Source organism: Euprymna scolopes, chromosome 7 (genome assembly GCF_053919585.1).
Source record: "Euprymna scolopes isolate OS-2025 chromosome 7, ASM5391958v1, whole genome shotgun sequence".
Lineage (NCBI taxonomy): Eukaryota > Metazoa > Mollusca > Cephalopoda > Sepiida > Sepiolidae > Euprymna > Euprymna scolopes.
The window spans coordinates 158,842,747-158,863,204 of NC_136488.1; the positions used below are offsets into that span (position 1 = coordinate 158,842,747).

Below are 20,458 nucleotides of genomic sequence, written 5' to 3' on the forward strand. Positions count from 1 at the left end.
TTCTGGATATGATTTTTTACTGTATTTCATGACTTTACTTGCAATGGCTTGGGATTTGCTAAATGCTATATGTAAATTTTTGGTGTTTCATTGGCTATGCTCCCCACCCACCTCGGAACCCCATAAGGGGTTATGCCTAGGAGGAAATCTATTCACCCAGTGACATCAGGGCTACATAGCCAATATATTCATGCTGATGACTGATAATTCAAAATTCTATCTATGAGGTTTCATTCCCAAGATAATTATTCACCTGGGGACAGAAAAGGGTATACAGGGTTCTACGGACAAATTTATCTTTAGTTGACCTTTGACAACTAAATATTTTCATTTACTAGTCAAAGAGAAAAATTACTAGCCAAACTCGTGTGATTTTTGGAATATGACATTTTCATTCTGTGACAAGTACGTACATCCAAATTTTTCTGTATTTTTAAATAAGTGTAATTCTAAATATACACCAAATTTTTTGTCGATACTTGAAGACATAAACAGGTTTTTTTTTAAACAATCTTCATTAAAAAATATGTATAAAATATTATTTCTTAAATAATTTGACTTTGCTAGTTCTATTTAAAAATTTTTTTTTAAAGTAAAGATTGAAAAAGACGTTTTTCAATCAGTAATAAGCTTCTTTTTTTTTTCCAACAATCTTTCAATCACCAAAAGATTTTATTATTTTTAGTTGCCAGCTTGAAAAATCATTCCCAAATGCGACCATTTCACTCGCAACGTAAAGCCCTGGATATACATACTTCCACCCCAAGATTGACCCTATAGCCATTGTCCTGATTCAAATTTTTGTATATCTGAGAAAGGGCTAACATGATAAGCTGATTAGTGAAGTGTTGCAAGCCACATCATCCCTTTAGTTGGGCTGCTCAAGCATTACAGGTAGCCTCATGGGAGTGATTTTTCAAGCTGGCAACTAGAAATAATAAAACGCTTATCTTTTGGTGATTGGAAGATTGTTGGTGAAAAAAAAAAAAAGCTTATTACTGATTGAAAAACCTCTTTTTAAATCTTTACTTTAAAAAAATTTTTTTAAATAGAACTAGCAAAGAATAATATTTCATACATATTTTTTAATTTTTTTTTTTTTTTTTTTTTGCAGTCAGCGTATACTAATACCCCACCGACAGAGCCTCATAGGTTTGTGTAGCAGTGTGGCCCTTTTTATATGATTTTATTATCAGTTCCTTGAATCTGTTTTTATTAATCTTTGTAGATATTTCTAAATTTGAATTTTTGCTTGCATATGTTTGGCTGATTTGGTTTCTTTGCATTAGAAACACTTATGAAACAACTGAATAACGATAAAATATAATTTTTATTCTTTCCCCAAGTCAGTTTCCATTTAATCCACAGTTAGGACTCTAACAGGTAATACCACTCCGGGTTAGAATGGACCTAAGAGCAATGGCAATTAAGAGGTGGCTCCACACTCCCCAGAGTCCACAACCTGGGGCCTCACCATCGGATATAATTTAAGATCATATCCTGATCCGGATCTAGCTAAGATCAAAGAATGAAGGGCATCTTCATCTAATATGATAAACTATACATAATTGCATTTTTATAAAACATTTTATTTTGTTTTTAATAATACTTTTTATTTTGCTTTTTATAATACATTTTATTGTTTTTTATAAAACATTTTATCATTTTTTTATAAAACATTTTATTTTGTTTTTAATAATACATTTTATTTTGCTTTTTATAAAACATTTTATCATTTTTTTATAAAACATTTTATTTTGTTTTTATAATACATTTTATTTTGTTTTTTATAAAACATTTGATTGTATTTTTATAAAACATTTTATCATTTTTTTATAAAACATTTTATCTTGTTTTTTATAAAAAGAAATTTCTCAAAAACAAAAACAAAAAAAAAGAAATTTCTCCCCAAAACAATTCTCAAACAAAATTAAAAACTACTACTTTCAAAAGTTGTGAACAAAGAACACAAAAAATTTATTTGTTTCATGAAAAAAAAACAAATGAAAAGAATTTGGTTACCTTATAAGCTTTTACTCTCTTGTCTCTCTTCTTAACAAATGCAACCAATTGCTGAAATTGAAAATACGTCATTAGCAAGCATCATGTAATAATATTTATGGAAAATTTGAAATTAAAAAGAAAAACAAATCAATATTGTTTGCCAATGAGATGCTAGCCAAATTCTATTGGAGTCACCATTACCCAAAATTTACTGATTTAAAAAATAGTGAGATGTTTTCTTCATAACAATTGCAATGAAGAAGAAATTTTGCATCTTTTTTTTTAATCTTTTATAATGATCATATTTGTATTTTTTACTTCTTTTATATGGATTGCATTTTTCCATCTCTACCTATCTACTTATATATAAAAGGCACTTTGTATGTTTGTGAGTTTGTTTCCTATAAACTCTGAAAAGTGTTCTTAGATAGGTTTTGTATTGCAACGCCTCAGATATGTATTGTAAAAATCCAATCAAAGAAGGAACAGTCTGATTTTTAAAAAAAGTTAACACCCTTATACAACCTAACATCGTAAATGCATTTGAGAAGTTTTATTACCACATAATCAGAAGTGCCAAGCATGTAAAATCAACAGTAGGTTCTTTGATAAGACAGGAGCGCGTTCGAAATGAATGTTTCTGTCTAGACCACAATTAAAGTATGATACTTGACTTTTGCATTTTAAACTTTCATTCAAGCCATTATATAAAAATTAGACTACAATGTATTGTGGACTAAGTTACTGTGGAGAGGTATGTGAAGCTTTTTCCTGGTGCACTGTGGTGAGTACCCGACTAGAGCAGGCAATCAACTTGATTAAAAAATGGGTGACTTTACTGATTTTGATGACAATAAAAGTACTGGTAATGTGGAATATCTTTTGATCCTCATTCAATCCCGGGTAACGTCTGGTCTTCCTGCTAGTATTTTATAAGGGCCATTTACATTCCAGCATCTTTTATAATGAGCCTTTGCATTTTTGTTTTTTTTTTATACATGCCTCTAAACATATTTTTGATTTACATTAAAACTAACGCATTGCAGAGAACACTAGAATTATACAATAATGTAACAAAATGAAAGGAAAAGCCCAACCCATAATTGCTTAATGGTTATTTGATGCTTTATACATTTACACATTACATGGTTGGTTGTCTTGTTTTACGGCATATCAACCCTTTTCAGATTATTTAATGCCGAATCCAAAGATTTTGAAGAAAAATTTTTTAATAGAATATATTTGTTTTTTTTTCAAATCGGTTTCTATTTAATCCATAGTTGGGACCCTAACAGGCACTACCACTCTGGGTCAGAGTGGACCTGGGAGCAATGGTAATTAAAGGGTGGCTCCACACTCCCCAAAGCCCGTGTTCATAACGGTCTTAGCTGAGGATTTACAAAGTTGAAATCTAGTCTAAGTTTACAGATATGCTTTGCTAAAACAACAAAGTCTGCATGTTGGCAGTGATCAGCTTGATGGCATATAACATTTTGTAGCATATGATATACTAGATCTCTCAGCCTGTTATATGGATGGAGTTGGATCAACACGATAAAGCATTATGGTCAATACGAGCAACTCATGTTGGATAAGGATGTGATCTGAACCGATTTCTAAATATCTGAACCTGTTGATCAGATTGCAATTTATGAAGAGCATGAAGTACACTGTCCAGTTTATTCACTCGAAGCAACTTCAGAGAATTCAAACTTTGTTAATATCGGGAGGTTCCATCAAATGTTGTGAAAAATAACATTTGATTGTATAGATATTAACTCCCTGTGATGAGAAGACCTGATATTTTCATTGCAAATTTTGCTTTTGTATAAGCTGTATTACCTGAAGAGGTCTCTAGTTACTGGTAACTAGCTGACCAAAACATGCTCATGACTGTGTAGAAATATATTACTGCTCATGTAAAAACAAATAAATATATATATATATATATATATATATATATATATATATATATATATATATATATATATACAGTCGTGCGAGATAGCCCAATGGTAGAGGTTTTGGTTTCTTACAATGGGGACCCGATCTTGAATTTCGCTAGATTCAACCACTCTGACAAGTCATAGATGACGAAACATATGTCAGTGGATAATTATATTTTAAACAATCTGCCTTGACAAAGTACAAAATAGGCTTCATGGCTTAGTGGGGGATGCCCTTTTCTCTTCCCTGCAACCTCTCTCCCACAGGAGAGACGTTGCGAGCCTGTCTTTGTTTTATCGTTACTTCCATGGCAAGTGCTCATCTGAACTCCAATCTCTGCCCCCCCCCTTGCCAATCTTTCACGAAAAACACTCGTCTAGCTGAAAGCACTGTCAAAAATTTTCCCCACTCTTTATCTGTGCCAAAACCAAAATGTAGATTCCATGAACAAAGCTTTTTTCTTAGAAGTGCACACCTGTGGAACTCTGTTCTTTTGCCTGTTTCCCACCTGATTACAACCTGGATGTCTTCAAATCCAACATAAACAAATTCCTGATGAACCGCCCCCTTTACTAATGATTTCTATGATACTATCCCATTGATTACTGTACATGCAATAACTCTTATCCCCAAGTGGCTTCCGGGCCTTGACAAGTAGTGACCACCTTGTAAAAAAAAAAAAAAAAAAAAAAAAACACACACACACACACTAGTGATGGAGCGATTTCAATATTTTCCACAATTCTGATACAATTACTGATTCCATATTATACTCCGGATTCCAATTCTTTATAAATCTCTAAATATTTAACTATAGAGTTATTATTTTTTCCCTGATTACCGAAAAAAAAAACACATGTTACATACGCATGTATTTTCTCAAATGTAAAAACAAACTTGTGGGGGATGATCTAGAAATTTTTAGTTTTACTGGTTGTTTAAACTCAATATTTATTTTTTAACATTACTACCAACAGTGGAAGAGTTTGTTGTAAACAAAATCAGATTTAAAAAAAAAAGATACAATTAAAAGAATCATTTTGGCATCGAAAAATAGGCACAAATTATTATGATTCCATTATCCCCAAAAGTTCTAATTTTTCCAATTCCCAATTAATCACCGCAACACACACACACACACACGCACACATACATTAGCATCTAATGAAACCATGAACAATGATAAAGAGAGATTAAATCCAAAGGAGTTTAACCAATACAAACTCAGATTATTTCTTTAACAAAATTTTCAAGTTTTATCCTTTTTGTAAAAATTTCATATCATAATCTTTTCTACAGTTTTCTTTTTGATATTTACCATTTTGTTTATTCAAGAAATACTATTTTTTTTCCTTGTTTTTGGGTAAAAATAAAAAACGCGTTATTGAAAAAACTTGATCATTTGTTGAAAACCTTGTTGCACCTAATTTTTACAAAATAAAATTAACTAATAAATTTGGCTTTAGAAATTAAAATAGTATGAACTACTGTGATATATGTTTATGCGCCACAATCTGGTTTGGAGATGTAGAAGATGAGTTTTATGAGAGGCTTACTACAATAATTATTATAGGGTGTTTGAGAAAAACGTACTTGTACAGTTTAATCAAGACATTAAAAAAATGAAAATATCGGAAAAAAAGTTTATATTGTACATATGTCATGGAATGAAGTTCTCTGAAAAAAAATTTCACTTAATTTCATCAAGTAGTTTTTTTTTTTTACAGCGAAAAAACAATTTGTGATGATATTGAGCAAAAGGTTCGATTTCTAGCAAGAAAAGCTAGTATTAAAAATGGGGAGGGAGTGGCGGCGCTTTAAATTGAGTTATCTCCCTATGGCATGTTCGAAAAATCTAAATAAAAATTTTAAAATCCAAAGATGTCTACTTTCAATATGCTGTTATAAAAACGTGTTTTTCCACTGTAAAAAAAACCCCAAAAAAACCTACTTGATCAAATTAAGTGAAATTTTTTTTCAGAGATCTTCAGTCCAAAACGGATACATAAAATATAACCTTTTTTTTGATATTTTCATTTTTTAATGTCTTGATTAAACTGTACCAGTACTGAGAAAAAAATACTTGGCAGGATATTTGAATAGTCTTGTTGGATAAACCTGATGATGTGGAAGGTGCTCATGAAGAAAACGAATATCATGAGAGGAATACAATAGTTATCTATCCAGAAAGTTTGTGCTGAATTTTGAAGGAAATGAAAAGTTAAAACAAAAAATATATACAATGGAATCTCTAGATATAACAGACTATGTTTAAAAAATTTTCAGCTTATGAAATGTGAGGTAATTTTTTTTTTTGTTCCAGCATATAAAAAATTTTCAGGATACGAAAGATACGAATGACAAAAATACTATTTTTTAGGCACTTAATTCTTCAAAAATATTTTTAAAATAAGGGTTTTTAGATTTAAATGTTTTGTAATAATTTTCTGGAAATATTTGTGTTTCGTTTATTGGAGATTTGGAGTTATTTTTCCTACTTACTACACTCTGCAATCAAAATTACTTTAAAAATTGAAAAATTAATGTATGCCTTATAATTTTTAACATATTTGAAGAATATATTCAGTTATTTATTTATTAATTATTATAGGTAATATTTTCTATTATTTATTGACTGATTATATATAATAATTATTATATATAATATTTTCTATTATTTATTGACTGATTATATATAATAATTATTATAGGTAATATTTTCTATTATTTATTGACTGATTATATATATTAATTATTATAGGTAATATTTTCTATTATTTATTAACTGATTATATGTATTAATTATTATAGGTAATATTTTCTATTATTTATTGACTGATTATATATAATAATTATTATAGGTAATATTTTCTATTATTTATTGACTGATTATATATATTAATTATTATAGGTAATATTTTCTATTATTTATTGACTGATTATATATATTTATTATTATAGGTAATATTTTCTATTATTTATTGACTGATTATATATATTTATTATTATAGGTAATATTTTCTATTATTTATTGACTGATTATATATATTTATTATTATAGGTAATATTTTCTATTATTTATTGACTGATTATATATAATAATTATTATAGGTAATATTTTCTATTATTTATTGACTGATTATATATATTTATTATTATAGGTAATATTTTCTATTATTTATTGACTGATTATATATATTTATTATTATAGGTAATATTTTCTATTATTTATTGACTGATTACATATAATAATTATTATAGGTAATATTTTCTATTATTTATTGACTGATTATATATAATAATTATTATAGGTAATATTTTCTTTTATTTATTGACTGATTATATATAATAATTATTATAGGTAATATTTTCTATTATTTATTGACTGATTATATATATTTATTATTATAGGTAATATTTTCTATTATTTATTGACTGATTATATATAATAATTATTATAGGTAATATTTTCTATTATTTATTGACTGATTATATATAATAATTATTATAGGTAATATTTTCTATTATTTATTGACTGATTATATATAATAATTATTATAGGTAATATTTTCTATTATTTATTGACTGATTATATATATTTATTATTATAGGTAATATTTTCTATTATTTATTGACTGATTATATATATTTATTATTATAGGTAATATTTTCTATTATTTATTGACTGATTATATATAATATTTTCTATTATTTATTGACTGATTATATATTTATTATTATAGGTAATATTTTCTATTATTTATTGACTGATTATATATATTTATTATTATAGGTAATATTTTCTATTATTTATTGACTGATTATATATAATAATTATTATAGGTAATATTTTCTATTATTTATTGACTGATTATATATATTTATTATTATAGGTAATATTTTCTATTATTTATTGACTGATTATATATATTTATTATTATAGGTAATATTTTCTATTATTTATTGACTGATTATATATAATAATTATTATAGGTAATATTTTGTATTATTTATTGACTGATTATATATAATAATTATTATAGGTAATATTTTCTATTATTTATTGACTGATTATATATAATAATTATTATAGGTAATATTTTCTATTATTTATTGACTGATTATATATAATAATTATTATAGGTAATATTTTCTATTATTTATTGACTGATTATATATATTTATTATTATAGGTAATATTTTCTATTATTTATTGACTGATTATATATATTTATTATTATAGGTAATATTTTCTATTATTTATTGACTGATTATATATATTTATTATTATAGGTAATATTTTCTATTATTTATTGACTGATTATATATATTTATTATTATAGGTAATATTTTCTATTATTTATTGACTGATTATATATATTTATTATTATAGGTAATATTTTCTATTATTTATTGACTGATTATATATATTTATTATTATAGGTAATATTTTCTATTATTTATTGACTGATTATATATAATAATTTTTATAGGTAATATTTTGTATTATTTATTGACTGATTATATATAATAATTATTATAGGTAATATTTTCTATTATTTATTGACTGATTATATATAATAATTATTATAGGTAATATTTTCTATTATTTATTGACTGATTATATATAATAATTATTATAGGTAATATTTTCTATTATTTATTGACTGATTATATATATTTATTATTATAGGTAATATTTTCTATTATTTATTGACTGATTATATATAATAATTATTATAGGTAATATTTTCTATTATTTATTGACTGATTATATATAATAATTTTTATAGGTAATATTTTCTATTATTTATTGACTGATTATATATAATAATTTTTATAGGTAATATTTTCTATTATTTATTGACTGATTATATATAATAATTATTATAGGTAATATTTTCTATTATTTATTGACTGATTATATATAATAATTATTATAGGTAATATTTTCTATTATTTATTGACTGATTATATATAATAATTATTATAGGTAATATTTTCTATTATTTATTGACTGATTATATATAATAATTATTATAGGTAATATTTTCTATTATTTATTGACTGATTATATATAATAATTATTATAGGTAATATTTTCTATTATTTATTGACTGATTATATATATTTATTATTATAGGTAATATTTTCTATTATTTATTGACTGATTATATATATTTATTATTATAGGTAATATTTTCTATTATTTATTGACTGATTATATATAATAATTATTATAGGTAATATTTTCTATTATTTATTGACTGATTATATATAATAATTATTATAGGTAATATTTTCTATTATTTATTGACTGATTATATATATTTATTATTATAGGTAATATTTTCTATTATTTATTGACTGATTATATATAATAATTATTATAGGTAATATTTTCTATTATTTATTGACTGATTATATATAATAATTATTATAGGTAATATTTTCTATTATTTATTGACTGATTATATATATTTATTATTATAGGTAATATTTTCTATTATTTATTGACTGATTATATATATTTATTATTATAGGTAATATTTTCTATTATTTATTGACTGATTATATATATTTATTATTATAGGTAATATTTTCTATTATTTATTGACTGATTATATATATTTATTATTATAGGTAATATTTTCTACTATTTATTGACTGATTATATATAATAATTATTATAGGTAATATTTTCTATTATTTATTGACTGATTATATATAATAATTTTTATAGGTAATATTTTCTATTATTTATTGACTGATTATATATATTTATTATTATAGGTAATATTTTCTATTATTTATTGACTGATTATATATAATAATTATTATAGGTAATATTTTCTATTATTTATTGACTGATTATATATAATAATTATTATAGGTAATATTTTCTATTATTTATTGACTGATTATATATAATAATTATTATAGGTAATATTTTCTATTATTTATTGACTGATTATATATAATAATTATTATAGGTAATATTTTCTATTATTTATTGACTGATTATATATAATAATTATTATAGGTAATATTTTCTATTATTTATTTACTGATTATATATAATAATTTTTATAGGTAATATTTTCTATTATTTATTGACTGATTATATATAATAATTATTATAGGTAATATTTTCTATTATTTATTGACTGATTATATATAATAATTTTTATAGGTAATATTTTCTATTATTTATTGACTGATTATATATAATAATTATTATAGGTAATATTTTCTATTATTTATTGACTGATTATATATAATAATTATTATAGGTAATATTTTCTATTATTTATTGACTGATTATATATAATAATTATTATAGGTAATATTTTCTATTATTTATTGACTGATTATATATAATAATTTTTATAGGTAATATTTTCTATTATTTATTGACTGATTATATATAATTATTATTATAGGTAATATTTTCTATTATTTATTGACTGATTATATATAATAATTATTATAGGTAATATTTTCTATTATTTATTGACTGATTATATATAATAATTATTATAGGTAATATTTTCCATTATTTATTGACTGATTATATATAATATTTTCTATTATTTATTGACTGATTATATATAATAATTATTATAGGTAATATTTTCTATTATTTATTGACTGATTATATATATTTATTATTATAGGTAATATTTTCTATTATTTATTGACTGATTATATATATTTATTATTATAGGTAATATTTTCTATTATTTATTGACTGATTATATATATTTATTATTATAGGTAATATTTTCTATTATTTATTGACTGATTATATATAATAATTATTATAGGTAATATTTTCTATTATTTATTGACTGATTATATATAATATTTTCCATTATTTATTGACTGATTATATATAATATTTTCTATTATTTATTGACTGATTATATATAATAATTATTATAGGTAATATTTTCTATTATTTATTGACTGATTATATATAATAATTATTATAGGTAATATTTTCTATTATTTATTGACTGATTATATATATTTATTATTATAGGTAATATTTTCTATTATTTATTGACTGATTATATATATTTATTATTATAGGTAATATTTTCTATTATTTATTGACTGATTATATATATTTATTATTATAGGTAATATTTTCTATTATTTATTGACTGATTATATATAATAATTTTTATAGGTAATATTTTCTATTATTTATTGACTGATTATATATAATAATTATTATAGGTAATATTTTCTATTATTTATTGACTGATTATATATAATAATTATTATAGGTAATATTTTCTATTATTTATTGACTGATTATATATAATAATTATTATAGGTAATATTTTCTATTATTTATTGACTGATTATATATAATAATTATTATAGGTAATATTTTCTATTATTTATTGACTGATTATATATAATAATTATTATAGGTAATATTTTCTATTATTTATTTACTGATTATATATAATAATTTTTATAGGTAATATTTTCTATTATTTATTGACTGATTATATATAATAATTATTATAGGTAATATTTTCTATTATTTATTGACTGATTATATATAATAATTTTTATAGGTAATATTTTCTATTATTTATTGACTGATTATATATAATAATTATTATAGGTAATATTTTCTATTATTTATTGACTGATTATATATAATAATTATTATAGGTAATATTTTCTATTATTTATTGACTGATTATATATAATAATTATTATAGGTAATATTTTCTATTATTTATTGACTGATTATATATAATAATTTTTATAGGTAATATTTTCTATTATTTATTGACTGATTATATATAATAATTATTATAGGTAATATTTTCTATTATTTATTGACTGATTATATATAATAATTATTATAGGTAATATTTTCTATTATTTATTGACTGATTATATATAATAATTATTATAGGTAATATTTTCCATTATTTATTGACTGATTATATATAATATTTTCTATTATTTATTGACTGATTATATATAATAATTATTATAGGTAATATTTTCTATTATTTATTGACTGATTATATATATTTATTATTATAGGTAATATTTTCTATTATTTATTGACTGATTATATATATTTATTGTTATAGGTAATATTTTCTATTATTTATTGACTGATTATATATATTTATTATTATAGGTAATATTTTCTATTATTTATTGACTGATTATATATAATAATTATTATAGGTAATATTTTCTATTATTTATTGACTGATTATATATAATATTTTCCATTATTTATTGACTGATTATATATAATATTTTCTATTATTTATTGACTGATTATATATAATAATTATTATAGGTAATATTTTCTATTATTTATTGACTGATTATATATAATAATTATTATAGGTAATATTTTCTATTATTTATTGACTGATTATATATATTTATTATTATAGGTAATATTTTCTATTATTTATTGACTGATTATATATATTTATTATTATAGGTAATATTTTCTATTATTTATTGACTGATTATATAATAATAATTATTATAGGTAATATTTTCTATTATTTATTGACTGATTATATATATTTATTATTATAGGTAATATTTTCTATTATTTATTGACTGATTATATATAATAATTATTATAGGTAATATTTTCTATTATTTATTGACTGATTATATATAATAATTATTATAGGTAATATTTTCTATTATTTATTGACTGATTATATATATTTATTATTATAGGTAATATTTTCTCTTATTTATTGACTGATTATATATAATAATTTTTATAGGTAATATTTTCTATTATTTATTGACTGATTATATATAATAATTATTATAGGTAATATTTTCTATTATTTATTGACTGATTATATATAATAATTATTATAGGTAATATTTTCTATTATTTATTGACTGATTATATATAATAATTATTATAGGTAATATTTTCCATTATTTATTGACTGATTATATATAATATTTTCTATTATTTATTGACTGATTATATATAATAATTATTATAGGTAATATTTTCTATTATTTATTGACTGATTATATATATTTATTATTATAGGTAATATTTTCTATTATTTATTGACTGATTATATATATTTATTATTATAGGTAATATTTTCTATTATTTATTGACTGATTATATATATTTATTATTATAGGTAATATTTTCTATTATTTATTGACTGATTATATATAATAATTATTATAGGTAATATTTTCTATTATTTATTGACTGATTATATATAATATTTTCCATTATTTATTGACTGATTATATATAATATTTTCTATTATTTATTGACTGATTATATATAATAATTATTATAGGTAATATTTTCTATTATTTATTGACTGATTATATATAATAATTATTATAGGTAATATTTTCTATTATTTATTGACTGATTATATATATTTATTATTATAGGTAATATTTTCTATTATTTATTGACTGATTATATATATTTATTATTATAGGTAATATTTTCTATTATTTATTGACTGATTATATATATTTATTATTATAGGTAATATTTTCTATTATTTATTGACTGATTATATATAATAATTATTATAGGTAATATTTTCTATTATTTATTGACTGATTATATATATTTATTATTATAGGTAATATTTTCTATTATTTATTGACTGATTATATATATTTATTATTATAGGTAATATTTTCTATTATTTATTGACTGATTATATATAATAATTATTATAGGTAATATTTTCTATTATTTATTGACTGATTATATAATAATAATTATTATAGGTAATATTTTCTATTATTTATTGACTGATTATATATATTTATTATTATAGGTAATATTTTCTATTATTTATTGACTGATTATATATAATAATTATTATAGGTAATATTTTCTATTATTTATTGACTGATTATATATAATAATTATTATAGGTAATATTTTCTATTATTTATTGACTGATTATATATATTTATTATTATAGGTAATATTTTCTATTATTTATTGACTGATTATATATAATAATTATTATAGGTAATATTTTCTATTATTTATTGACTGATTATATATAATAATTATTATAGGTAATATTTTCTATTATTTATTGACTGATTATATATATTTATTATTATAGGTAATATTTTCTATTATTTATTGACTGATTATATATAATAATTTTTATAGGTAATATTTTCTATTATTTATTGACTGATTATATATAATAATTATTATAGGTAATATTTTCTATTATTTATTGACTGATTATATATAATAATTTTTATAGGTAATATTTTCTATTATTTATTGACTGATTATATATAATAATTATTATAGGTAATATTTTCTATTATTTATTGACTGATTATATATAATAATTATTATAGGTAATATTTTCTATTATTTATTGACTGATTATATATAATAATTATTATAGGTAATATTTTCTATTATTTATTGACTGATTATATATATTTATTATTATAGGTAATATTTTCTATTATTTATTGACTGATTATATATAATAATTATTATAGGTAATATTTTCTATTATTTATTGACTGATTATATATAATAATTATTATAGGTAATATTTTCTATTATTTATTGACTGATTATATATATTTATTATTATAGGTAATATTTTCTATTATTTATTGACTGATTATATATAATAATTATTATAGGTAATATTTTCTATTATTTATTGACTGATTATATATAATAATTTTTATAGGTAATATTTTCTATTATTTATTGACTGATTATATATATTTATTATTATAGGTAATATTTTCTATTATTTATTGACTGATTATATATAATAATTATTATAGGTAATATTTTCTATTATTTATTGACTGATTATATATAATAATTATTATAGGTAATATTTTCTATTATTTATTGACTGATTATATATATTTATTATTATAGGTAATATTTTCTATTATTTATTGACTGATTATATATAATAATTATTATAGGTAATATTTTCTATTATTTATTGACTGATTATATATAATAATTATTATAGGTAATATTTTCTATTATTTATTGACTGATTATATATAATAATTATTATAGGTAATATTTTCTATTATTTATTGACTGATTATATATATTTATTATTATAGGTAATATTTTCTATTATTTATTGACTGATTATATATAATAATTATTATAGGTAATATTTTCTATTATTTATTGACTGATTATATATATTTATTATTATAGGTAATATTTTCTATTATTTATTGACTGATTATATATATTTATTATTATAGGTAATATTTTCTATTATTTATTGACTGATTATATATATTTATTATTATAGGTAATATTTTCTATTATTTATTGACTGATTATATATATTTATTATTATAGGTAATATTTTCTATTATTTATTGACTGATTATATATATTTATTATTATAGGTAATATTTTCTACTATTTATTGACTGATTATATATAATAATTATTATAGGTAATATTTTCTATTATTTATTGACTGATTATATATAATAATTTTTATAGGTAATATTTTCTATTATTTATTGACTGATTATATATATTTATTATTATAGGTAATATTTTCTATTATTTATTGACTGATTATATATAATAATTATTATAGGTAATATTTTCTATTATTTATTGACTGATTATATATAATAATTATTATAGGTAATATTTTCTATTATTTATTGACTGATTATATATAATAATTATTATAGGTAATATTTTCTATTATTTATTGACTGATTATATATAATAATTATTATAGGTAATATTTTCTATTATTTATTGACTGATTATATATAATAATTATTATAGGTAATATTTTCTATTATTTATTTACTGATTATATATAATAATTTTTATAGGTAATATTTTCTATTATTTATTGACTGATTATATATAATAATTATTATAGGTAATATTTTCTATTATTTATTGACTGATTATATATAATAATTTTTATAGGTAATATTTTCTATTATTTATTGACTGATTATATATAATAATTATTATAGGTAATATTTTCTATTATTTATTGACTGATTATATATAATAATTATTATAGGTAATATTTTCTATTATTTATTGACTGATTATATATAATAATTATTATAGGTAATATTTTCTATTATTTATTGACTGATTATATATAATAATTTTTATAGGTAATATTTTCTATTATTTATTGACTGATTATATATAATAATTATTATAGGTAATATTTTCTATTATTTATTGACTGATTATATATAATAATTATTATAGGTAATATTTTCTATTATTTATTGACTGATTATATATAATAATTATTATAGGTAATATTTTCCATTATTTATTGACTGATTATATATAATATTTTCTATTATTTATTGACTGATTATATATAATAATTATTATAGGTAATATTTTCTATTATTTATTGACTGATTATATATATTTATTATTATAGGTAATATTTTCTATTATTTATTGACTGATTATATATATTTATTATTATAGGTAATATTTTCTATTATTTATTGACTGATTATATATATTTATTATTATAGGTAATATTTTCTATTATTTATTGACTGATTATATATAATAATTATTATAGGTAATATTTTCTATTATTTATTGACTGATTATATATAATATTTTCCATTATTTATTGACTGATTATATATAATATTTTCTATTATTTATTGACTGATTATATATAATAATTATTATAGGTAATATTTTCTATTATTTATTGACTGATTATATATAATAATTATTATAGGTAATATTTTCTATTATTTATTGACTGATTATATATAATAATTATTATAGGTAATATTTTCTATTATTTATTGACTGATTATATATATTTATTATTATAGGTAATATTTTCTATTATTTATTGACTGATTATATATATTTATTATTATAGGTAATATTTTCTATTATTTATTGACTGATTATATATATTTATTATTATAGGTAATATTTTCTATTATTTATTGACTGATTATATATAATAATTATTATAGGTAATATTTTCTATTATTTATTGACTGATTATATATATTTATTATTATAGGTAATATTTTCTATTATTTATTGACTGATTATATATATTTATTATTATAGGTAATATTTTCTATTATTTATTGACTGATTATATATAATAATTATTATAGGTAATATTTTCTATTATTTATTGACTGATTATATATAATAATTATTATAGGTAATATTTTCTATTATTTATTGACTGATTATATATATTTATTATTATAGGTAATATTTTCTATTATTTATTGACTGATTATATATAATAATTATTATAGGTAATATTTTCTATTATTTATTGACTGATTATATATAATAATTATTATAGGTAATATTTTCTATTATTTATTGACTGATTATATATATTTATTATTATAGGTAATATTTTCTATTATTTATTGACTGATTATATATATTTATTATTATAGGTAATATTTTCTATTATTTATTGACTGATTATATATATTTATTATTATAGGTAATATTTTCTATTATTTATTGACTGATTATATATAATAATTATTATAGGTAATATTTTCTATTATTTATTGACTGATTATATATATTTATTATTATAGGTAATATTTTCTATTATTTATTGACTGATTATATATATTTATTATTATAGGTAATATTTTCTATTATTTATTGACTGATTATATATAATAATTATTATAGGTAATATTTTCTATTATTTATTGACTGATTATATATAATAATTATTATAGGTAATATTTTCTATTATTTATTGACTGATTATATATATTTATTATTATAGGTAATATTTTCTATTATTTATTGACTGATTATATATAATAATTATTATAGGTAATATTTTCTATTATTTATTGACTGATTATATATAATAATTATTATAGGTAATATTTTCTATTATTTATTGACTGATTATATATATTTATTATTATAGGTAATATTTTCTATTATTTATTGACTGATTATATATAATAATTTTTATAGGTAATATTTTCTATTATTTATTGACTGATTATATATAATAATTATTATAGGTAATATTTTCTATTATTTATTGACTGATTATATATAATAATTTTTATAGGTAATATTTTCTATTATTTATTGACTGATTATATATAATAATTATTATAGGTAATATTTTCTATTATTTATTGACTGATTATATATAATAATTATTATAGGTAATATTTTCTATTATTTATTGACTGATTATATATAATAATTATTATAGGTAATATTTTCTATTATTTATTGACTGATTATATATATTTATTATTATAGGTAATATTTTCTATTATTTATTGACTGATTATATATAATAATTATTATAGGTAATATTTTCTATTATTTATTGACTGATTATATATAATAATTATTATAGGTAATATTTTCTATTATTTATTGACTGATTATATATATTTATTATTATAGGTAATATTTTCTATTATTTATTGACTGATTATATATAATAATTATTATAAGTAATATTTTCTATTATTTATTGACTGATTATATATAATAATTTTTATAGGTAATATTTTCTATTATTTATTGACTGATTATATATAATAATTTTTATAGGTAGTATTTTCTATTATTTATTGACTGATTATATATAATAATTTTTATAGGTAATATTTTGTATTATTTATTGACTGATTATATATAATAATTATTATAGGTAATATTTTCTATTATTTATTGACTGATTATATATATTTATTATTATAGGTAATATTTTCTATTATTTATTGACTGATTATATATATTTATTATTATAGGTAATATTTTCTATTATTTATTTACTGATTATATATAATAATTATTATAGGTAATATTTTCTATTATTTATTGACTGATTATATATAATAATTATTATAGGTAATATTTTCTATTATTTATTGACTGATTATATATAATATTTTCTATTATTTATTGACTGATTATATATAATAATTATTATAGGTAATATTTTCTATTATTTATTGACTGATTATATATAATAATTTTTATAGGTAATATTTTCTATTATTTATTGACTGATTATATATAATAATTATTATAGGTAATATTTTCTATTATTTATTGACTGATTATATATAATATTTTCTATTATTTATTGACTGATTATATATAATATTTTCTATTATTTATTGACTGATTATATATAATAATTATTATAGGTAATATTTTCTATTATTTATTGACTGATTATATATAATAATTTTTATAGGTAATATTTTGTATTATTTATTGACTGATTATATATAATAATTATTATAGGTAATATTTTCTATTATTTATTGACTGATTATATATAATAATTTTTATAGGTAATATTTTCTATTATTTATTGACTGATTATATATATTTATTATTATAGGTAATATTTTCTATTATTTATTGACTGATTATATATAATAATTATTATAGGTAATATTTTCTATTATTTATTGACTGATTATATATAATAATTATTATAGGTAATATTTTCTATTATTTATTGACTGATTATATATAATAATTATTATAGGTAATATTTTCTATTATTTATTGACTGATTATATATAATAATTTTTATAGGTAATATTTTCTATTATTTATTGACTGATTATATATATTTATTATTATAGGTAATATTTTCTATTATTTATTGACTGATTATATATAATAATTATTATAGGTAATATTTTCTATTATTTATTGACTGATTATATATAATATTTTCTATTATTTATTGACTGATTATATATATTTATTATTATAGGTAATATTTTCTATTATTTATAGACTGATTATATATATTTATTATTATAGGTAATATTTTCTATTATTTATTGACTGATTATATATAATAATTATTATAGGTAATATTTTCTATTATTTATTGACTGATTATATATAATAATTTTTATAGGTAATATTTTCTATTATTTATTGACTGATTATATATAATATTTTCTATTATTTATTGACTGATTATATATATTTTTTATTATAGGTAATATTTTCTATGGTGTAAGTGAGTTAACCTGTGTCCAAAACAAAGATATACTCATTTCATTTCAATTAGACATCCATATTTGATTTATAATGACTATACTTATTCAAAAGGAACATAAATTGCATATCTTTTTAAATGTCTAAATCACTATATGACATGAAAAAAAAAAAATCAATCAATCACTCCTGCTATACACATTTTGAAATGCCAATGATTTTTTCATTCTGAAATAGAACAAAGATATCCTTTTCACAACAAATATATTTTCAAATATTATACTGTCATTTTATTTTCTTCAACTTAATCATCCCGAGGAAGTCTTGAAATAAAGACATTGATGAACACATAACTTGATTTGTTCCTTTTTCATCACTATACACACACACGCAGACATATGTACGTGAGTATCTAATGAAAACACGGATGAATAA

At 18.2% G+C, this 20,458-nt stretch overlaps 1 protein-coding gene across 1 annotated transcript in view; it reads right to left on the reverse strand.

The window, feature by feature from the left end:
- Positions 1–20,458, reverse strand: part of LOC145280110 (dnaJ homolog subfamily C member 21-like) — a 132,273-nt gene that overhangs the window by 91,806 nt on the left and 20,009 nt on the right. Inside the window, exon 6 of the mRNA XM_080131856.1 lies at positions 2,023–2,073. Within this exon, the coding sequence (XP_079987982.1) occupies positions 2,023–2,073 (51 nt within the window). The remainder of the gene's footprint in view (positions 1–2,022; positions 2,074–20,458) is intronic.